Here is a 23,838-nt window from a genome sequence, read left to right as displayed (position 1 = left end):
TTTCAGACAACAAATATTTCTTTCTCATAGTTTGGAGGCTGAGAAGTCCAAGATCAAGGTGCCAGCCAATTCAGTGCCTGATTCCTGATGAGAACCCTCTTGTAGACAGCTGCTTTCTTGCTGTTTGCTCACGTTGTAGAAAGAAGGAGAGCAAGTTCTTCAGTCTGTTATAAAGGCACTAATCTTGTCACAGGAGCTCTACCCTCATGACCTCACCTAAGCCTGGTCTTCCCAAAGGCCCTGGCTCTTCATACCATCACACTGAGGGCTAGGGTTTCAACATGGGTTTGGGGGAGATAGGCTTTCAGTCCACAGTACTTCCCTCCTCTTCCCACACACTAGCCAGACCCTTCTCCTCAGGCCAGTGCTTTCATATCTAGAATATCTCTGGCAGATGGAAATTAGGGATAAAGCATGCCCAGCACATGGGAGGCCCACCCCAGTCAAACTGGGGGTGGGGTGAGGAATTTTCTCTCTGTAGGTAAGTATGCACAAAATATATATGATTTTACTTCTTGGCCCATGAAGCCTATGTAAGTCTCTAGGAAATACTTGTGGACCTTGATCTAGGGTAATTTTGCCCCACTTAGGATAATTTAAATTCTAACACTTAAATGTCCTCAGGACTTTGGCCATGGCTGATATATATTTATGTTGTAAAACACTTGTCCATTTTATAGTTAATTATGATGCCTTTTATTTGTATTATATAGTTTACAGAATGCTTTTATAAACATATTCTTACCTGATTCTTGATCCATTTTACTGACAAGGAAATTAATGCTTAGGAAGATTTGGTATTTTTAGATCTGTAAAGTCCTTTAATACTCTGCCCTTCTTCACACAATTGGAAGATGTCTTTAGATTTCTCTCTAAACATTATTTCTAGCTACTCTTACCCTAAGAATACGTGTATAAATGATACATTGTATATGTCATATTATATATAATTATATATGAAACACTCATTTTGTTATATATTTCAGTTCACTATATATTAATATATAAATATACATAAAAATATAAAATATACTGTACACATTTACATATGTATATTACAGTACAGTCTTAGTATATAAATATAAATGATATGCCATTGATATATAGCATAAGTAAGTGTGTATGTACATATATTTCATCCCACTACATAAAGTGCATATATATTTTTCATTTTCTCTGTGCTTGTCCGGAATCCTTCTGGCAATTCCAAAGCCAGGTGCTTCACCTCCGGCACCTCCGTGCTCTGGCTGCTCAAGCAATATCCAAGCTCCCAAGTGGTGACATAATAGTGCTAATGGGGACTTTCCTCCCATATCTGGGCAGGCTGCCCAGGAAACTCTTATAAAATTCAGGTCCTGGGAATAATGAGGTTCAAAAGCCAAGTGCTACCAAGTCAAAGAATTTCAGGAAGGAGTACAGCATACAGTCCAGGGCTGGAGAACAAAGCTGTGACTCGTCAGGCTGTTCACTCTCCTCCGGTAGCCTCTGTGGTTGTGCGGAAGGTGGTTGGTGCCCCGCAACTTTAGCTTTGAAATCTTCCTTTGCTTTGAAATTTTTTTTTTTTTTTTTTGTTTAGAGCAACTGTAATCTTGTTTATACTGAATTTATATGTCCATAGTAGTGGTTTTCCCATCTGTGATGCCTGAGAAAGCACTTCGGTTTTCAAGAGCATATGACAACCTTTGCTCCTAAACTCCTAGTGCTAGTTTCATTCTTTTTCTTTTTTTCCTTTTTTTAATATCTAGTAAAATAGGATGCACTCCAGGAAGGATATTATGTTTGATTCAGGGAAGTATATGCCTCGTGTTTGAAATGGACTCGTCCCCAGTTTAATGAAGTACTGGTTAAGCTCAGTTTTGGTGAAGACACTATTTTGATATGCTTGTATTATGTTAGATCAATAATTTTAAATTTGAACTTCAGCCTTAATTCCTACACATTTGTTAAGGTTGGCTTGAGAGGAAAATAAATTGGTCCATGGCTCAGTGGGTACCGTCTGTGGTTAGTTCATGCATTCATACATTACAGAGATGCAGACAACCTAGAAATCATCCCAATTAACCTTTACTTTTTATTTTTAAAATTTTTTATTTAAAAAATTTTTTTCAATGTTTTATTTATTTCTGAGAGAGAGAGAGAGAGAGAGAGAGAGCATGAGCAGAGGAGGGTCAGAGAGAGTGGGAGATACAGAAGCTCTGAGCTAGCTGTCAGCACAGAGCCCGACGCGGGGCTCAAACCCATCAACCATGAGATCATGACCTGAGCCGAAATCCGACACTTAACTGACTGAGCCACCCAGGTGCCCCTAACCTTTACTTTCTAAAGATGAGGCATCTCACACTCAGTAAGATTATGAGACTTGTACAGTCAGACTAGGGAACGTTTCCTGACCCACGGTTCAGTTATAGGAGAGGAGGAAAGAAATGACTAGGATAGAGCATGAAATTGATGAATTGTATGAGAGATTTCATGTAGATGTGTCAGCCCGAAGTGAACATTTAGATACTGAGGAATGGGGAGACTCCGAAGTGGTGATTATCTATAAGGGGGTTCTTGGCAGAGGGAAACAATTTGGTTACACAATATGGAGCTCAGGTACTAAGTAAAAGCACCAGCAAATAAGAGAGACAAGAAAGCATGGGGGCAGAGGGTTTGTGAGGAGTTTCCATAGGGTGGAATGCAGGGTTTCTGAAAGGATTTAATGGGAACTAAGATAGGAATAGCCCCCTGGGATCAGATTATGGGGTCTGCCCTAATACTCAGGGTAAGGAGTATGGAAATTACTCAATAGGAAGTGAACAATATAGGTTGAACAAATCTCTGGGATTTCTTCAGTCAATTCCAGATTTGGTTCCACTTTCACAAACATCATCTTTATTAACACTTCCTCTCATTATTGGGGTAATACCTCTATCTTCGCTGGGACAGAAGATGGCAAAGTCAACGAAGACCAAGTACTGGCTTCCAAGCACATTTCTAACAATGACAATCCAAAAAACAGTGACATCCATGATGACTTACTGTGTGCTTACTACTACTAATGGTTTTTGGCAGGGCATATGTGTTTATTTAATACTTAAATATTTAATATTTATATTAACCATTGATATTTATTAATTTGCCAACCAAACCATTTCTACTGATAAAGAAGTTTTAGCCACTATAGATTCCTAAATGTGTATTTATAGAGTATTAGCCAATGGCAACTTTGTGTGAACCTTTTAGAAGTCAAGATGACCATTTAAGACTTTGACATTCAGGGGTGCCTGGGTGACTCAGTCGGTTAAACATCTGACTTCGACTCAGGTCATGATCTCACAGTTCAAGGGTTCGAGTCCCACGTCGGGCTCTGTGCTGACAGCTAGCTCAGAGACTGGAGCCTGTTTCGGATTCTGTATCTCCCTCTCTCTCTGTCTCTCCCCTGCTCGCTCGCTCGCTCTCTCTCTCTCTCTCTCTCTCTCCCTCTCTCAGAAATAAGTAAAACATAAAAAAATTAAAAAAAACCCTTGACATTCATAAGTTCACATAACTATAGTATCATTATGTGCAAAGACAAAACATGCCTCATTTTTGCCCTCAGAAAGCTTATAATGAATTGGGAGAAAGGAATCTGTGAATGTACAAATACTCAATTGCAAAACCCAGTGATGCTTTCCCTGCCTGTACTCAAAAGGCAACGACCTGAGAGGAAACACTTAACTTAGTGGACATCAGGCAGGGAAGGCTTTACTTAGGTGATAACTTGCACTAGAGCTTGACCAATGAGAAGTCTGTTAAGAGGGTTGTTGGGGACGGACAGGGGACAGATGAGGGAATAGCATGTAAGCCAGAGAAGTGTCCACACATCCCAATATGCACCATGTGATGTGATGTGTTTGGAGCTCTTGAAGGGCCATATATGCTTTTCTGAAGAACTTGAAATCTTCCTGGAGATTATGGGGAGCAGTTGGGAATTTTAGGCAGGAAAATGTATGATTTGACTTGTTATTTGAAAAAAAAAAATCCCTCTGGAGGTTGGTTGTGTGGACGGTAGGTCAAGATGAATATAAGGAGGCTGGTTAGTGACTTGCGCATCGTGGCAGCAGGTAGAGGGGAGGGGACAGAAGAATCACGGTACCGGGTAGGTAGAAACACCTGCACAGGATTGTACTGGTTCAAAGTAAAAGATCAGGAAAGGAAAAGTAAGGAGGACTCCAGGTCTCCAGCTGTAAGAGAACCCTTTGAAGCAGTTTCATTTGTAATAATGACAATATTTTACACTTTGAAAATTGGTTGGCTTTACCATGTTCCACTGATGTTCAAAGATGTTATTAACTGTGACAGTTAATTTTGTGTCCATTTGAGTAGATGACAAGGTGCCAAGACATTTGGCTAAACCTTTCTGGGGGCACCTGTGAACCCATTTCTGGGTAACATTAACATCTGAATCAGTGGACTCAGTGAAGTGGACTGCTCTCCCCAATGTGGAGGGGCATCATCCAATCTGTTGAGGGCCCGAATAGACCAAAAGGTGGAGGAATCGAGAATTAACTTTCTCTGCTTCACTGTTAGAACTGACACATTGGTCTTCTCCTGCCTTTGAACTGACACTTAACACCATCAGCATCCCTGGTTCTCAGGCATTTGGTCTTGGACTCAGCTGCACCTCAAGTTTTCCTGGGTTTCTTGTTTGCAGATGGCAAACACACACACACACACACACACACATACACGCACACACGCACACACTGTTTCTTTGAAGAACCCAGACTAAAAATTAATATAAGGTAATATGTGACAATGACAAAACCCTACAACTAGTAATAGTAAGTTTCAATGACTTGAAAAGATAGCTTTTTTTTTTTTTGAGAGAGAGAGACAGTGTGAGTGGGGGAGGGTCAGAGAGAGAAGGAGACACAGAATCGGAAACAGGCTCCAGGCTCTGGGCTGGCAGTCAGCACAGAGCCCGATGCGGGGCTTGAACCCATGAACCGTGAGATCATGACCTGAGCCAAAGTTGGATGCTTAACCGACTGAGCCACCCAGGCGCCCCAAAAAGACAGCTTTTAAGAGGGGCACGCTAGGGACAAGAGAGGAAGTCTCACGTCCTTTGGGGGAATTAAGCTCTAGATCAGCGATGAATCTTGCAAAGTCAAGTTTAGCGCCAATGAGAAGGTCAGCTTGAAAACCAAAGGGAGCAAGGCATAGTGAAACCACCTCTGGGAGTCCTCTGGCTTCTCCCAGTATCAACATAATTTTGTCAGATTCCCTCAGAACTGGAGGGCGCCATTTGGACCCCCCCCCCCCCCCCATAGCTGGAATTCAGTGCTCTTAACTTGGTGAGTTAGAGATTCCCTCATGTATATAACCTCTATATAGATCTCAGGGGGTCACTGAGAGGCATGTGAGAAAACCACAAATATACCAGGCTCTGCAAATGAGGGTGATATAGAAGAAGGGCATGGTGGCTTCCATAATGGTTAGTCAACAGGGTGAAGCAGGATCTACTCACTCAGTTAGAAGCCCAGGGATTTCCATTCCCAAAGTAGTTTCTACATTCCTGGATTTCAAAAGAACTCCAAAAGAGACGGAGGACACAATATTTGCAGCCTGTAGGCAGGGTGCGTGGGGAGCACCTTAAACAAAGATGGGGATTCCGAAAACAAGGCCTTTTCTAATCTGATTTTCGAAGAGAAAGGAAATGCGGTGTCTAAAAAATAGGTTCACAATGTTCAGAATCTTAGCATGTTCAAGAAACCAATTCCTTAGTTTTTTTTTTTTTTTTTTTTTTTTAACTGAAGAGGAAACACATCTAGAGAAAGCTGTGAACTGTCCCAAATCACAGAGTCTTGAAAGCAGTCTCCACCACATCACAGTGCTTTCTCTTTCCAGAATTCCTTGGAGGAAAAACGTAAGAGAACCTCTTTGTTTCCTGCTTCTTTATGCCAGCAGCTGCTCAGGACTAACTTAATGTACGGTTACTATGGTTTTGTCCTGAAGCCAGCAGAAGGAGGGGAGAAACGAGTTGCTTTCCACCAAGGGAAAGAATCTGCGAAAAATAATTGACTGTCATCTGAAATATTTTCAGATGTCGGCTTTTGAAAGAGGGAGCAGACTCAGAGAGCGGACTTTTCCTTCAGATTTGTTTGAGGGTATCATTTCCCTCAGATGCTTGTAAATCCCAAATTCTGTTTATTCGCCTGTCACCAGGGTTTTTACTTCTTGACCCCTCCCCAACCATCCCTAAGTTGTGGCTCAGGCTGTTGGTTTCTTTAACTCCCTGAGGCATCTTACACATTTCAGCCTCTCAAATGCTGGCCTTTTGACTGGGCAGTGAATGAGATAAAGAAAGGCTGTTAGTCCGGCTGGATCCGAGTCTGGCGCCAAAGTGTGAGTCTGGGTTTTAATTCTTCCTGCCTGAGAGAGGTTTTCAAGCAAAGCAACTATGCTGGGATTTCCTTCAATTTTAAAAAGATCTAAAGGCTTCCCTTGATGGGCCTTATCCTTGCACTAGGTAATTGAGAATATTGCTTTAAAAAAAATACAAAATCAACCCAAGGGTGAGGAGAGTGGGGGTGAAATACAAGGAGACACTTGGACAGAATGGATTTTCCCCAGTGTCGGCAAAAATGGCAAGCAAATCTGAGCACAGTCCAAAGCACACAGTCAGCTTAGACACAGCTCTCGGGCTCCGTGGAATTATAACTAGTGGGCACACAGTGGCATCTAAGCTAACCTTTGAGTTAGATACTTGGTTCCCGTTGTCTACTGTTGCTCTGACATTAAGTGACAGCTATGGGGAGGAAGGACACACTTAAAAGTCATACTAACTTAATTGCCAGACAAAAAGGTGACTCTTTGGCCTTTAAGAAACTGGCATTGTTTGGGGCGCCTGGGTGGTTCAGTCGGTTAAGTGTCAGACTTCCACTCAGGCCATGATCTCACGGTTCATGGGTTCGAGCCCCGCCTTGGGCTCTACGGCTGGGAGCCTGGAGCCTGCTACGGATTCCGTACCTCCCTCTCTCTCTGCCCCTCCTCTGCTCATGCTCTGTTTCTCTCTCTCTCAAATAAATAAACATTAAAAAAATTAAAAAAAAAAAAAAAGAAGTTGGCATTGTTTGATGAAAGGGGTACCTCTGGCCTCCTGGGGTCATGATTACATAGGACAGTTTCTCTGGAAGAGTCAGCCTCCTTGCTGCCCACCCTCTGTCTCTAACGGCTCTGGGGGAAGGGAACCTCCTCCAGGCAGCAGTGCCGGTCCACTGCTCTGGGATGGGGCAAGGGAGGTCAGCTGCCATTTACCTGACACATCCAGGTGCTCGAGGTTGGGGCACAGGGACACCACGTCGAAGACCGCCTCGTTGGAGATATTGTAACAGCCCGAGACCTCCAGGCGCCTCAGCTCCGGGCAGCACTGGGCGATGGTGTAAAGCCCTCGGTCCGTGAGCCGCCTGCAGCCACTGACAGTTACGGTTTCCAGCATGAGACAGACGTTGGGTGTGTCCTGACACAGCCTGCGGGTCAGCACCTTGAGCGCGCGGTCCACGTTGATGGTCTCGCCCGTCAGGCGGATAGTCCTCCAGAGCCGCGGGTCCCAGGCCAGGTTGTACCAGCGGCGGCACACGCGCGCGCAGCGGCACAGCTGGTTGGTGGGCAGGAAGGAGAAGATCTGCACCATGCACTGGTCCGGGAGCCGCTCGATGCTGGCCTGCTCCTTCTGGGGTCTGGAGGCGAGCCGGATGAGCGGGTGGGTGAGGCGGGTCGGGGGCGGGGAGTGCACCATGGCCACCGTCTCCCCGGTGATGGACGACGAGGAGGTGGACGAGCCCCTTCCATTCTGAAATCCGGGCAGGTTCGGCGGACATATCAGGGCTGGGCTGGGCGTGCTCAGTGTGCGCATGCTCAGGTCGGAGTCTGGCAAAGGACAGAGAGCAAAGGGTTAAGGAGGGCCGGAGCGGAGCCCAGGGAAGGAGGCCAGGGCTGGCACACTCATTCCACCGATATCCATCCTGGGCACACCCCCGCCGAATCCATCACCGGAAGCAGAAGCGCTTGCACCTTTCACCCACTGCAGAAAAAGGCTCATCCTCCGTCATCTACAGGAGGGGTGGGCAACCTTTTCTGGGAAGGGCCGGCGATGGAATGTCTGAGGCACTGCAGGCCACGAGGGATCTGTCTATTGCAGTTAATCAACCGTGCCACTGGAGTGCAAAGGCTGCCATAAACAATATGTAAACAAACAGGGGTGGCTGTTTCAATAAAACTTGTTTTATAAAAACAGACCAGCTGGATTTGACCTGAGGGGCAGAGTTTGCTGACTTCTGATCTACATCAATGGTGATTATCTAAAGGGCACAACTTCAAAGTTTCATTATTTCTATTCTGGGAAGAAATCTCACATATTATGAACACAAACTCCTTTCCTTTACTAATTACATTTCGGTCAGGCAGATAATTATGTTCGGTCTACAGATGAAGGAACGAGTTTCAGAGGAGAGGAAGACTGGCCAATGGATATACAGAACATTGCTGCCTTCGCCCTGGCCGGTCCTCTAGTCTCCGGGCCCCCATCTTTTGATAATGGTACCCCAAACTCAGCCAGGGGTCTGAGCAGCCACCCTACGTCCTCCATTAGACCAGGCATTTCAAATAGTATTTCCAGGCCTTGACTACCTGTGGCCATATATATTTTTCCTTATTACCTACTGTCTTTGGCATTTGAATGATGTGTTTTGTATTCTGTTCCCTGCAACCAGAATGGCCACTTCATGAGGATAAAAGTGGTTTTTAAGTTTTTGAAGGATTAAGAGTTCTTGAGAATACCACTTTAAGAAGTCTGCTCATTTCATGCCCCCCACCTTGATAGCTCTATCTATATGAACTAATTTAGTTTCTATATAAATATATTTATTTATCACACAGTTTACATATATAGCTGGATAGATTTATTTAGGATGACATTTATTCTGTCTCTCTAATGTTTATATATTTCACACACACACACACACACACACACACACACACACACACACACGCAGTGTATTCATCTCCAAAACATACATTTCTTAGTCTGTGAAATAAGTGAGCTGGGCTAGATGATTGCTAAGGTATTTCTAGCTCTAATTCCAGTTCCAAAGACTTAAACAAAAACTCTATCCTCTTTGCTTTTCCACATTTCATAAGTTGGGAATTTTGAAACATTTGTTTTTTCAAAGAACTTCCAGTGATAACACAGGACACAGGGACTTCTGACACCAGAATCTCTACTGAGTGTTGGTCTGTAGTTTTACTACTGGTGTCCTTTATCTGCTTCTATCATGTTTTCTTTCCACTTATTTCTTTACAACCTAACACTGAAAATGTCCTACACATGTCCATGACTTTGCTCGTAGAGGATCTCTGAACTACTGCTTGCCCCCACTTCTCCCCTTGCCTGCCTCTTGAAATACTAAGTACAAATGCCACCTCCCCTAAAAACATTTTCCTAAAGTCATTGAGATGTAATTAATCCCTTTCCCTATTCACATCCCCATCCTTTGTCATTAGGCAGTTGAGTTTAGGCACAAACTGATGTGCTTGACTGTATTATTTTTCTCAATGTTGCATCTCTCTCTACAGCCATGTGTCTTTGTGATGTGACTCTGAAGTTCCTTCTAGGGAACAGTGTATTTGCTCCATCCAGGGACACTGGACTTGGCCATGTGACTTGCTTTGCCCAGTGAATATAAGGAGATGAGATGTGCTCAATGAGAGGCACATGTCTGGCTAGTCCACTGCTCTTAGGGTGGGGAGAGGCCCAAGGAGAGTACAGGACTAGCTGAAACTTGCCACTTAGAACCAAGGTCAACCAAACCTAGCTGGGGTCAGCCAATGTCCAGGTGAACCGGAGATGTGTAAGCTAACACCCTGATTGTGGCGTGACTTGTTACACAGCATTACCATGGCAGCAAATGACAGATACACCTTCATTACACTAAAATCTCCTTTGAGACAATGATTAAATCTTTTTCTTATTTGTGTCCTGGCCACACCTGGACGGTTTATGGTACATAGCAGGTGCATATGAATGTTTTGAATGGAGAGTAAATACTTAATGTTTAAAAAAACCCAACAATTTCTAGCTTGGTATTGACTTCTCTCTCCCAGGTGTATACATACTACATTTTAAATCGTTCATAAAAAAAGAGGTGTGTACATCTTTAGGTAAAATAAACAAAATCTTTAAGGAAAAGCTTACGTGTAAATCAATTAGGGATTTCAAAACTTCCATCCAACCTACCACAGTACTAACCTTCATCATTAGGTGAACTCTGAGAGTTGCCTCCAAAGCCAGTATTTTTCTTAGGCAGGTGAACAGCTTATTTAGGGCCAGGAGGGGAGGGCAATGTCAGGCTTTCAGCTCTGACATTTAGCGGCTACGAGGGCTCTGAAATCTCTCTCCTACCTGCCTAAGTTTTACTCATTTTGAAAGAGAAGACGCACTTGACAGTATTTTGCAGAGACCTGAACCTCTTGAGTTAGGCCCCTGTGGGGTGACTATGCTCATAGTGGGGGTGGAGGCAGCTTTCTAAACCCACATCGATAACCAATTCTTCACGTTCACACCCCCTGCGCTGAGGGAAAGAATGGGAATGCATCCAGACTGACCAGCACGGCTGTGCATTTAGTGATGTGTTCCGTTTTTTCTTTGCCAATAATCATAGCCAAGTGTTATGGAATTCACACTCAGAGAGAGATGGCAGCCTCGTACATCTGTGAGGAACATTCTGCCTTGGAGAGGACTCAGGAGCAATTCATGATTGTGAGGCACCGCTTATCCACGTGAGGAGACAAACCGAGGAGGGCAGAGGGATCTTTCTGCCAGAAAGATGGGGGTCTCTGTTGCCAGAATGTACACCAGTATTCTCTGGTTCCTTCCTACTTATTCAGGCTGAGAACCCTCAGAGTATCCTTTTTGAAAGGATATGATTTGTCATAATTGAATAAATAACATCTGATAAATAAATAATAAAGAGCAATGAGTAAGGCTATGGTCTAAATGTTTATAGCCCTCCCAAATTCATTCATTGAAATTCTAACCATCCAGGTGATGGTATGAGAAGGTGGGGCCTTTGGGAGGTGATTGGGTCCTGTGAGTAGAACCCTCATGGATGGGATTACTGCTTTTATAAAAGCCGTTGTTATATCTCCTTGTGATACTATCTCCTTTATTGTTATAGTGCCCTTCTTTGTCTCTTGTTACAGTCATTGTTTTAAAGTCTGTTTTGTCCCAGGTAAGTATTGATACCCCTCGTTCTTTAAACATTCATTTGCGTGATAAAGGTTTCCCCATCCCCTTACTCTCAATCTGTTTGTCTTTAGGTGTGACATAAGTCTCTTGTAGGCAGCATATAGATGGGTCTTGTTTTTAATCCATCCTCACACCCTATGTCTTTTGATTGGAGCATTAGTCCATTTACATTTAAAGTAATTATTGATAAATATGTATATATTGCCATTTTGGTACTGGTATGTGGTTGTTCTTGTAGTCCTCTGATTCTTCTCTTGCTCTGCTCTCCTTCATGGCTTGATAGCTTTCTTTAGTGATGTTTTTGGATTCCTTTATTTTTTGCATTTCTATTACTGATTTTTGATTTCTGGTTACCATTAGGTTTGTATATAACAGCTTCTGCCCATGGCAGTCTATATTAAGTTGATGGTCATTCAAGTTTGAACCCATTCTTTACTCACCCCCAACATTTTAGGTATATGGTGTCATATTTTACATTGTTTTATTTTGGTAATCTCTTGGCTGATTTTTACAGATATACTTGTTTTAATGCTTTTGTGTGTCCCACTTTTATGACTCTTACTTATGGTCTTTCCTTTTCACTCAGAGAGTCTCTTTTAGCCTTTTTTTTTTTTTTTTTTTTGGAGGATTCATTTAGTGGCCATGAACTCCTTTAGCTTTTGTTTCTCTAAGAAATACTATCTTTCCCTCTATTCTGAATGACAGTCTTGCTGGATACAGTATTCTTGGCTGCAGGTTTTTTTTTTTTCCTTTTAGCACTTTATGTCATGCTACTCCTTTCTGGCCAGCAGTTTCTGCTAAAAAATCCATTGATAGCCTTATGGAGTTTCCCTTCTATGTAACGATCTTCTTTTCTCTTCCTGCTTTTAGAATTCTCTATCAATACTTTTTGCCATTTTAATTATATGTGTCTTGGGGTGGACCTCCTTGGGTGGATTTTGTTAGGGGATTTCTATGCCTCCTGGATCTGGATGTCTGTTTCCTTTCCCAGATTAGAGACGTTTTCAGCTATTATTTACTCAAATAAATTTTCTGCCCCCCTTTTCTCTTTTTTGTCTTCTGGGATCCTTATAACGTGTATGTTACACTTGATGGGAGTCGCTGAGTTCTCTACATCTATTTTCATTTGGTATATATATTTTTTTCTCTCACCTGCTCAGCTTGATTACTTTCCATTACTCTGTCTTCCAAATCACTAATTCATTCCCCTTCTTCTGGCCTCCTATTTATTCCATCAAGTGTATTTTGAATTTCATTATAGTGTTCTTCATCTCTGATTGGTTCTTTTCTCTTTGTTAAGGCTCTCACTGATGTCCTCCACTCTTTCCTCCAGTCCAGTGAGCATTTTTATGATCATTATTTTAAATTCACTATCAGGCATATCACTTATCTCTGTTTCACTTAGGTCTTTTGCTGTGGGTTTGTCCCATTCTTTATTTGGGACATCCTCCTCTGTCTCCTGATTTTGTTGAACTCTCTGTGCCTGTTTCTCTGTGTTAGGACAGTCAGCTGTGTCTCCTGCTGGGAGTAGGGGCCTTATGGAGAAGAGGTCCCTCAGGCCCTTCAAGTGCAGGGTCCCCTGTTCACCAGAACCTGGTGCTTTGGGGGGCTTCCTATGTGTGTTGTGTGAGCCCTGCTGTTGTATCCTGGCTGCTTTTTCCTTTGTTCCAGGAGCCTGCAAATGCTCTCTTTTCCTGCTGTAGGTAGGGTTGGGTCCCTGCCCAGGGTGGGGCACACAGTTTTAGAAAGTCCTATGTCAGTCAGCTCATGAAGTGAGACCTGCTGCTGCCGCTGCTGGGACTCAGGCTCTGCAAATCATGCCAGTTGGGAGATGCAGTGTTGGCAAAGTTTGCACCAGTCTTCTGGGAGAGGGGGCCCACGGTGCCAGGACTGAGGCAAGCGAGACCAGACAGGGCGGATCCAAGAAAGCACAGTGGGGCTTGGTATGAGCAAGTAGGTAGCGCATGTTACTGCCATGGTGGTTCTCACAGGTGGCCATGTGTTTATGCTGTGAGGCAGTGGAGGCGAATGGCACCTGCCAGCTCCTGTGTTTCTGGAGAAGTCCTTCAGTGAACCCTACCCCTCCAGGACATGCTCCCAAATGAGTAATCTACTCTCCTTCCCGTATGTTCCAGGCATTATGCAAATTGGTGCTTCTACCTTGTATCTCTATGGGCTGTTTGTCATGCTGTCTCTTTAAGGATGGGGACCCAATTTCTTCTTACCCTCTAGCCTCTCCCAGAACTGAACCCATGATTTAAAAATTCTAGGCATTAAGTCCCAGTGGTTGTGAGAACTCATGAAATTTGGCTCCTGTTGTTTTCAAAGCCAAATGTTATGGGGATTTGTCCTACCCACGTGGGCTCCCCGGTGCGATAGCCTGTTTCTCTCCCTGCTCTGTATCCATGGCTCCCTTCCCCCAGTGGATGGCTGCGGCCCCTTTATCCCCCCAGCCTCTCCGACTGCATCTCTGCCCTTCCAGCCCTGTTCAGTGTGGCTTCTTTTCTACCTTTAGTTGTGGAGTTTGTTCTGCCAGTCTTCAGGTCATTTCCTGGGTTGTTTACACTGATGTGAGTGTTATCTATTTGTATCTGTGGGACAAGGTGAGCTTAGGCTCCTCTTACTCTGCCTTCTTCCCAGCCTTCTCCAAAGCAGATAGCTTTTTAAATTTATCAGTACTACTGTTTTCCCTGCAGAATTTTTTTGAGCAATTAAAAAAATATATATAAACTGATAATGAAATCTGTTAAAGGTAGACTCAATGAATTTGTGGTAGGATGGATGGTTGGATGGAGGGATGGACAGACAGACAAAGGTATAAGAGGAAAAAGTATAAAATCTGCAAAAAAGACATTTCTGGTTAATTTCATGTTTTTAAAAAGGTTATTTATTTGTTGAGAGAGAGAAAACACAAGCAGGGGAAGAATAGTGACTGGGAGAGAGAGAGAGAAATTCTTAAGCAGGTTCCATATTGTCAGCACAGAGCCTGATGCAGGGCTTGAACTCATGAACCATGAGATCATGGCCTGAGCCAAAATCAAGGGTCAGAAGCTTAACCCACTAAGCCACCCAGGCACCCCTGGTGAATTTCAATATAAGAATTAGAAAATAGGTTACCAATCACAAATATGTAAGACTCTGTAAGAAAGATAGAGATGAACACATGCAAGTGTCATGAAAGCAGAATGTGAGAATTTAAAGAAAGAGCATGTATTTTTGTAATGAGATGTGTATTTTGTGGCCTGTGTCTCTTAATGATATTGGGAAGGAGGATTTATACAGAAGGCTGAAATAAAATGAAAAATACACAGCACTGATATCAACAGGAATATATAGAGAATGGGTTGCAAGCAACATGCAGGGATAGAGCCTGGATATGAAAATTCAGTGTGTTGGGCTGCTGCACATTCTAGGATTACAGATTTATAGGCAGAAAAGAAAGTGACGATTCATTCTTTCATTGGATCATTTAACACACATTATTACTGCTGCTTGAGGGCCCAGTGGGGTCTAGGAAGGGAGGCATTTTTGCATTTGACTAGATTCTAAAGCAAATATTCCTAGCCCACCTCCTTTCTGCACCACAGTCCCATTCAAGTGCCTCTACAGCAAAGACTCCGACCTCTCTAATTTCTAGCATCCTTTAGGGAGTGCGAAAAATGACCTTTTTGAGAATGTGCTCAAATCACCCTAAACCCAGGATGGCAAGGGATAGAAAAGCTTGTCTAAGTCTGGAACAAAAGTCAGTTTTCAGAAGTCCAAGGTAAAAACAATGACTATAGAATCTCCCAGTAGGGTGCAAAATTGGAATTAAACAATATTTTTGTTAAGCTTTTGCTCTTTCTCAAAGTGGTGTAATCTTTGTTTGATACAAAGGAGATCTTAATGCAAGTGAATATAATTATACTTTTTTATTAGTATTTTCATCTATGTAACCTATTACATTAATAACATAAAACATTTCAACTATGTAATTTATGTGGGAACAATACATTTAGTGTTTTTATGTTACTTGATATATGTAAAGACTAGCAAAAAGCATAGCTCTCTTATGCTGGGGAAAACCAAAACCCAATAAACTTGTTTTCTCATGGTTTCAAAAGCCCTGGAAAATTTGCATCTTTAGTAATTATAGTACAGTATCAAAAATATTCAAGGCATCTCATACTCTCATGCTTATGAGACACATTTCCCTCTAACTAGATAGCTGCCTGTTTTGTACAAGTTTTTATTTTCAAACCACTGCTGTTTACACTCTAGGAGGTCATATTTACATTATGCTGGCCTTTCGAAGTCAAAATTTACAAAGTTACTTTGAGTTTCTCCCCTCTTATTACCAAAACTTTTCTGCAAGATGCTTTCCATTAGAAATTGTCTTTCTATTCAAGAACTCTTGCCATTAAAAGCAAGGTTTCTTTTCTTAGCTTAAACTCAAGCTTAAAAAAATAGATCTATAAAACCTCACTAGTGAAAAAAAAATACAATCGAAAGGATCTTTTTCCTTCTTGTTTTATTTCAAAATATTTTCTTTTAATGTGGTTCACATAATATACACACTCTGCAACTTAGTTAAGGTATTGGTTGTATAAAGTGGAAATTTATACAGGCAAGGTTAATTTTGTGTTTTATGTGGAGAAAGTTACCTCTAGGACCAAAAGATTCTTTCTAGCATTGTCATCCAGAAGGTGGCGCCCCCCACAGTATCAGATTATGAATAGGACTTCTGTCCGAGAACAAAATCCTGTTGTTAGTCACATGGACCAGTCCCATAAGGATAGGGCTATGGTGATTGGCCCTTGAAGTCTTTTTTTTTTTTTTTTTTTAGTTTATTTATTTATTTTGAGAGAGAAAGAGAGAGTGAGTGGGGGAGGGACAGAGATAAAGAGAGAGAGAGAATTCCAAGCAGGCTCTCCACTGTCAGCACAGAGCCCAACGCAGGGCTCGAACTCACAAACTTGAGTACACACATGACTTGAGCCGAAGGCAAGAGACGCTTAGCCCACTGGGCCACCGCCCTGATCCTTGCCGTCTTGACAAGGATGATGAAGCTTCTCTCCTATCAGGGCATATGGTGCAGTGAAATGCCTGGCTCTGTATTTAGGCTGGAGCACCAGTTCCTCAGTGTGCCCAGTTTTTGACCCTACACTGTGCTGGGTATGGATTCTCTTTGACTTTTCACTTTTCTAAAAGGGAACAGTCATACTGCTAAGGAAGATTTAAACTGCGTTGCTCTAAAAAACATAAATATAATCAATGAAATGTACAGAATAGCATCTTTAGAATCTGTAATGTGGTTTGTCTCCAACATGAGTATGGACAAAGGATGTTTTAGGAAAGTAATGCCGGAGGAAATAATAGGTGGCCTCAGAAACTATGTGAGAATGCTGGATTATAGTTCATCAGCCTCCTTACAGTTTTATTCCAGGTTGAAATGATGACTTCTTAGTACCTTCCTTTTTCTTATCTATAAAATGGCACAGGGAGTTGATCTTTTACTACTTATTATTTAAAGGAAAGTAGGATCAGGGCTCCTGAGTGGCTCAATTGGTTAAGTGTCCAACTTTGGCTCGGGTCATGATCTCACAGTTGGTGGGTTCAAGCTGCACATTGGGTTCTGTGCTGATAGCTCAGAGCCTGGAGTGCTGGAGGCCAGCTCCAGCAGGTCCAGGGGTCCCCGAAGGATGGACGGTGTAGACGAGGGAGGGACGAGAGAGGCCACGAGAATCTTTCTGGTCACCAGGCAGACATCTCTGCTCTGACTGGGGCTCAACTTTATTTAATAATTAAGTGTTTGGGGGATGGCACAGAAGTGGCGTTTGCCTTAGACAATGATTTCTGATGATAAATTCCTTTGATATGTAAGAATCTCCCAGAACATAGATTTGTAGAAGATTCCTGCATAACCTTTATCAATAGTGATTGAGGTAGGGGATTTGGATGCTTATCCTATGGGGAAGGAAGGTATCTTTAGCACACAAGACAATGTTTTTAGCATAAAAAGGGAGAAATTAGTTCTTTGTGAGCAGGGGTCAATAGCTTGTTTGCTTAAGGAGAAGTATTAAGAAAAACAGGTGTTTCAGGAAACACAAATGTTTGCTCCCATAATCACAAAAGAAGAAGTTCCTACAATAGGTTCCTTTACAGGGTGCGATCAGCATATTCAAGGCCAGAATAAGTCACTCCGAATACTGATCACAAGATGCCTTGGGGATCGGTGCTCCAAGCAGAAACAAGTTGTTTATGGAAACTTTTTTGACTTGATGCTGAATGTGTAAACACCATGGAGGCCCTAAATGTGTCAGCCCTTGTTTTTGGGTTGTTTTAGCTACTCTTATCTATACTCATCTCAGCTGCCAGTGTAAGGGAGGGTGTTTTCGGAAAGTAGGCCTTAGGGAAGGGACTGCCATATATCACCGGTTAGAAAAGGTAGAAGTATTAACTTAAGTTCTGCCCTTATCTGTTCCTTAACTCTAAATGAGGCTCTTTGTCTCAGGCCAGGCTCAATTGCAACTCCCATGTTCCCAACCCCCTTTATTATGTAAGTTTTGGGTCTGCAAGGCCCATAGGAAGAGCCTTTTGACAATCATCCAACAGTGCTTTCATCTAAAATCTCTTTTGAAAAGGCAGGAATATGCTTTTCCTTATGAGCAGTCTGTGTGGGGAATATCGGTCTGATCTGGAATATTGTGAGACCTGGTCAATACCAGCAGCCTCATTTCCAACATGGGCCAGTGGTAGCAGAAAGAGATACCAGTTTTCCTTTCTCATGGCAGGCGCTGTGCAAACGCTGCCATTTCCTCGCTGTGACTGCCATCGGCGAGGCTGGTGCGGCTCCCAGCACTGGAGCCTGCTTCAGATTCTGTGTCTCCCTCTCTCTCTGCCCTTTCCCTGCTTGCTCTCTGTCTCTCTCAAAAATAAACGTTAAAAATTAAAAAAAAATAAAGTAGGATACTTCATCCCCGTGAGAATATCACTGCTATGCAAGGGAATATTCTTATGGTAGAGCATGCTTTGAGAATCTCTGAAGGTCTGAGATGCAAACTCTTTGACAGGCAGCAGTTCTTAATAACATTAATATAATTATATTTTAATTTTTTATTGTTCATCATAATTTTATTTTTATTAAAAACTTACCACCTATTTATAACAAGTGATGTTGGCCTTTCAAATATTTGGCTTTTAAGCAATAACTTAAGTTTACTTTTAATGATATTAAGTGAATAATAGTACAGGTAGTAAGGAGACACCAGCAAAAGTCTTGATAGCATTTGTCAATGTCTTAAGTTTAGGAAACGCTGTTAAGGCCAAAAAGAACATCGAAGACAGATGAACCTGGGTTCCCGTCTCTGCCCTACTATGTGTAACTTGTATCGTTTCAGCCAAGCAACTGGAACATCACAAGCCTAAGTCCCCTCTTTTGTAAACTGGAAGTAATTCCACTCATTTTGTAGAGTAATTAGGTACAGTCTATGAAAACCGGTATTGTTATCAGTAGAGGCATTTGACTAAAATGATACAATCTCTCCAGAGGACTTCATGGGGAAGAAATTCTGGGCCCTCCTGCTATGGGGCTATGTTTTTAGGGGTATCTGGTATCCATCGTCCCATCTTTATGAATATTGTTGCCTCTATAAACCTTAGAAATACCTGTCATGTGGATGGGGGGGTGAGAGTGGGAAGATAAAAATAAAAATCCATGTCTCCCATGCACAATATATTTAACTCTTGTTCAATAAAATATGGCCACTGTATTTATTGGCAAAAGATGCTGTAATTTTGAAATCCCTTTCTCATAGTTTATTTAAGAAAATCTGTTTTTATACAACATGGTCGACCTGCTATCTCATTAAGATTTCTCCCATGGCTTTTGAATAACCATCCTGTCTTCTCTGTTTTCTTTCTTCTTCTCAGGTGCTTTTTACTCCCCTTCTTCTGTGGTGTGCCACTTATATATTGATATTCCCCAAGGTTTTTAGTCTTTACTTTTCTCTGTTAGTATCTGGTCTCCCTTGGGTTGCGGGGGGAGGTGGGTTTGTGCACTCACAGGGCTTTAGCAATTGCCCATAAGCTAATGAGTCCCCAAACTCGATATCCAGTCTGGACCCTGCTGTGTGTCTCTCTCAAATATTAAACACATATATCTAAATACCTGCCAGACCATTGCTACCTACCATGATGGCCCTAGCCACATGGGACTATGCAAACTAAATTTATTAGAATTAAACTAAAAATTCAGCTCCATAGGTGCACATTTTAGGAGGCTATGAGCCATGTGTGGCCAGTGGCTACTGTACTGGATAGCACAGGTACAGAAAAATTCATTGTAGAGAGTGCTAATGGACAACACTATCTATACTAGTCCTTTCCCTGAAAGTGTATTGGATACCCAGTGGCTACTGTACTGGATAGCACAGGTACAGAAAAATTCATTGTAGAGAGTGCTAATGGACAACACTGTCTATACTAGTCCTTTCCCTGAAAGTGTATTGGATATACCTTGGTTACAATACACACAAGGCTGAACACATCTATGCCTTTGCAGAGAGGAGTCTTCTTCCTTTACATTCCATGTTGGTGATAATAGTACCACTACTTGTCAAGTCTACCTCCTAAGCTAAAAACCTGGGAATGATTTTGAAATCTACCCACATCTGACCAGTTGGTTAGCTTATGGAACGAACAGTCTCCTCTCCTCTGTCTCCATGGCTAGACCCCACTTGAAGTTTTCAACATCTGTCTCCTGTCAACAATTCCTTATCTGAGGGTCCTGACCCTTCCTTCTAACCCCCACCACTCATATAGCCCTGCATTTTGTGTTAACCTTCTAAAATATGGTCCAACTCCCTGCCCCCAAACCTTGAATGATTCATTCCTTCTTTTGTGGGTTGAGTTGTGTCCTTGACAAGATATGTTGAAGTTCTAACGGTATGGGTGGGTGTGACTTTATTTAGAAGTAGGATCTTCATGGGGTGCCTGGGTGGCTCAGTTGGTTAAGTGGTCAACTTTGGCTCAGGTCATGATCTTGCGGTAAGTTCAAGCAGCCCCCCGCAAATCCCCATGTTGGGAGTCTGCTTCAGATTCTGCCTCCTTCTCTCTCTGCCCCTCCCCATCATGCACTGTCCCTCTCTCACTGTCAAAAATAAATAAACGTTTAAAAAATTTTAGTAAAAGTAGGGTCTTCGAAGATGGAATGAGTTAAGATAAAGTCTTATTTAATTACAGTGATTCCTAATCCAATATGATTCAGTGTCTTTATAAAAAGAAGAAACAGAGACACAGGGAGAGAAAACAGAAACACATGGACACAGAAGTAAGATGGCAGCTTAAAATGGGGGCAGAGATTGGAGTGATGCTGTCCTAAGCCAAGGAATGTCTAGGGGCACTAGGAGCTAAAATAGACAAGGTTGGATCCTCCTCCATGTCTCTGCCAACACCTTGATTTCAAACTTCCAGACTTTAGAACTGTGGGAAAATAAATTCTATTTTTAAAAATTCTGTTGTTTGTGGTACTTTGTAACCACAGCTCATGGAAACCTTTACACTTCTTTCCACACTTTTTTACTGAATGCTTCCTATGTGTCAGGCATTACACTAGGCATTTCTCAGGGAAAAAAGGCCAATCTTTTAGACTGTGTAGGAGACCAGAAGTTCTATTCCTCCAGATTAAGTGTAGATTCCTAGTCGTACCTCAAGTCCCAGGTGGGAAGTCCACTTCTCTGGCAATCTTTCCAGGTCCACTGGGGCTAAATCACTTAGTTACTTATACTGTTTCCTTTGAACTCAAATACACTTGTATCTTAGCCCTTTTCACATAGTGTCTCTCTTCCCACTAGACTGTGAGTACCTCGAAGCCAGGCGATGTCTCACTTATCTCCACATGATTCCAGAGTCTTCCCTTGATTCAGCCATCCAGAAATCATTCAACTAATGCACCACAAGAAATGTACTTTGCTTGGTCCTACCACAGGTCCCTTTCAGTTTTCTTTTGGTTGCTGTTGGAAGCGTTTATAGGAAGTACTTGGAGGGAGCAGGTGTTTCAGATTGAGGAAGAAGTTGGAGTATTTCTGTGCTTCACCAGCATTTCATTTTTAGATCTATTTTCTTTGTCCCTCCACTTAATATTGGCTGAGGGAGTACACACACTCAACCTAATGATACTTATCTACTCAGAAGATATTTAGAGAGACACATGCACACATAAACACATACACACATCACCTAAAGTATCCCAGGGCCAAATTCTTAGTGCTTTTTTCCTGTTGCCCCTGCTATTGTAGTTTACTCACATTTCTGTTCACTCTTAGTAACAATGAAACATAAAAAACTCACGATAAATAAAAAAAGAATGACACGTTTACATTAGCTCAAAATTGTAAGACTTATTCTGTTTAAGTTTAGTTACCTAAAATGGAAGGGGAACTCCTCCCACCCCCTACTCCCCGAAGTGATTCACACATCAATTGTAATAAACACAACTGGTGTTTTCTTCTCAGGGTAGGAGAGATGGTGATATATATTTGCTATTCTCTAGAGAGCTCATGGATAGCTTTCCAAAGCTTGGGAAATGAGCCAGCTCTTGCCTTGACAAGGGAAGAAACACATAGATTTTCAAGAAAAGCCTTGCAATCCATACCATTCAACCTTCAAGTTACATTTTACATGGCAGCCTTAATTGTTTTCTATCTTCAATTGTCAGATAACGCTTCCACCTTCTTTCCCCGTGAATAGCTGCCAGATCTGAACGTTTGCATCAAAGATGCAACACATGGTAGAGTATTGGATTTAGACTTCAGTAAAGAGAAACTTATAAATTTTCAGTTCACAGCAGAAAACAATCCTCACAGGGAGCTCTAGTCTAGCTCACAAATTCAACTTCAAGTGAGAAAAAAAGAGAAATCTCCAGTAAACTTATGAACATGTACAAGATCAGTAATTAATAAGAATGTTCCCAAAACAAAGAAAATCCTTGAATTTCCTTAGCCATTTGAAAATATGATCCACTATTGTTTCAATCTTGACAACAATTTGTTTTAATGTAAAAATGTGTGTAAAGCATTTATTATAGACAAGACACTGTTCTAAGTACTACAGAGATATTGATTCATACCTCTATTACATTTTTAAATGTTTGGGAAAAACAATGACCAAATGGTGTGGAGAAACACTTTATTCTCTCAATATTAGCAAATAGAGAAGGCAAACATGAAAAGAACTTAGTGTATATAAATATTGTTTTATCTCCCTGCAGAGGGTCTTGTGGCATCCTGAAGCGTGGATGGATACCTTACACTGACCTGGGATACATTTTGTGCGGGGAGTTCCCTGGGTCTACTAGAGTCCAAGTTCATAATCTCTTTTTGAGGGATCTAAGGCTACTCTACAGAGTGGGGCTTTCCCAAGGAACAGACCCTATACTCAGTAGCACAAAGACTGTCTTTTCAATGGGCTCCTAGGGTTTGGGGGCAGGACTTTACATGGTTGTCTCATGGCTCCAATTCTAGATGTTTTCAAAAAGTGAAATGATATTTTTTCAGGGAGCCCCCATTTTAAAAGGTAATTAATAATAATCTTTTGGAAATATAGCTGCAGAGTAGAATTCAAGCAAGCCAAAATACCTCTGGGAAATTTCTCTGCTCCAACTGCATAATACTTTTCTGTAGAATTAGGACCTTTTATAATAAACCTTCCAATTCATCCTTATCTCCATCAGTCCATAATTTCTATTTCTCTTTAGGAAGATGATCTGTAAGTTTATATTTATTGGATATACCTCTTAAAAGCATTTGGATCAAAATTACAACAATAGATCTAAAAGTAAGTTCTCAATTATAACATGTGGCATTAATCAGTGTTTAAAGCCCCCACTTAATCCAAAGATCATTAAAAAATGCTTGGGGAAATGGAAAAACATTCCATGCTCATGGATAGGAAGAATAAATATAGTTAAAATGTCATTACTACCCAAAGCAATCTACACATTCAATGCAATTCCAATCAAAACTGTACCAGCATACTTCTCAAAACTAGAACAAACTATCCTAAAATTTGAATGGAACCACAAAAGACCCCGAATAGCCAAAGTAATACTGAATAATAAAACCAAAACGGGAGGTATCACCATCCCAGACTTTAGCCTCTACTACAAAGCTGTCATCATCAAGACAGTCTGGTATTGGCACAAAAATAGACACATAGACCAATGGAATAGAATTGAGAACTCAGAGCTGGACCCAAAGGTATAAAGCCAACTAATCTTTGACAAAGCAGGAAAGAATATCCAATGGAAAAAAGACAGCCTCTTTAACAGATGGTATTGGGAGAACTGGACAGCAACATGCAGAAGAATGAAACTAGATCATTTTCTTACACCATGCACAAAAATAAACTTAAAATGGATAAAGGGCCTGAACGTGAGACAGGAAACTATCAAAACCCTAGAGGAGAAAGCAGGAAACAACCTCCTTGACTTCCACTGCAGCAACTTCTTATTTGACACATCCCCAAAAGCAAGGGAATCGAGCAAAAATAAATGATTGGGACCTCATCAAAATTAAAAGCTTCTGCACAGC

The 23,838-nt window shown here is 41.8% G+C and overlaps 1 protein-coding gene across 1 annotated transcript in view; it reads right to left on the bottom strand.

Annotated features, from left to right (window-relative positions):
• FBXL7 (F-box and leucine rich repeat protein 7) overlaps positions 1-23,838 on the bottom strand; it is a 393,665-nt gene that overhangs the window by 4,879 nt on the left and 364,948 nt on the right. Inside the window, exon 3 of the mRNA XM_039238837.1 lies at positions 7,282-7,893. Within this exon, the coding sequence (XP_039094768.1) occupies positions 7,282-7,893 (612 nt within the window). The remainder of the gene's footprint in view (positions 1-7,281; positions 7,894-23,838) is intronic.

Source organism: Hyaena hyaena, unplaced genomic scaffold (assembly GCF_003009895.1).
Source record: "Hyaena hyaena isolate Hyena2069 unplaced genomic scaffold, ASM300989v1 scaffold_148, whole genome shotgun sequence".
NCBI classification, from domain to species: Eukaryota; Metazoa; Chordata; class Mammalia; order Carnivora; family Hyaenidae; genus Hyaena; species Hyaena hyaena.
This window is presented reverse-complemented; position numbering and strand designations above follow the sequence as displayed.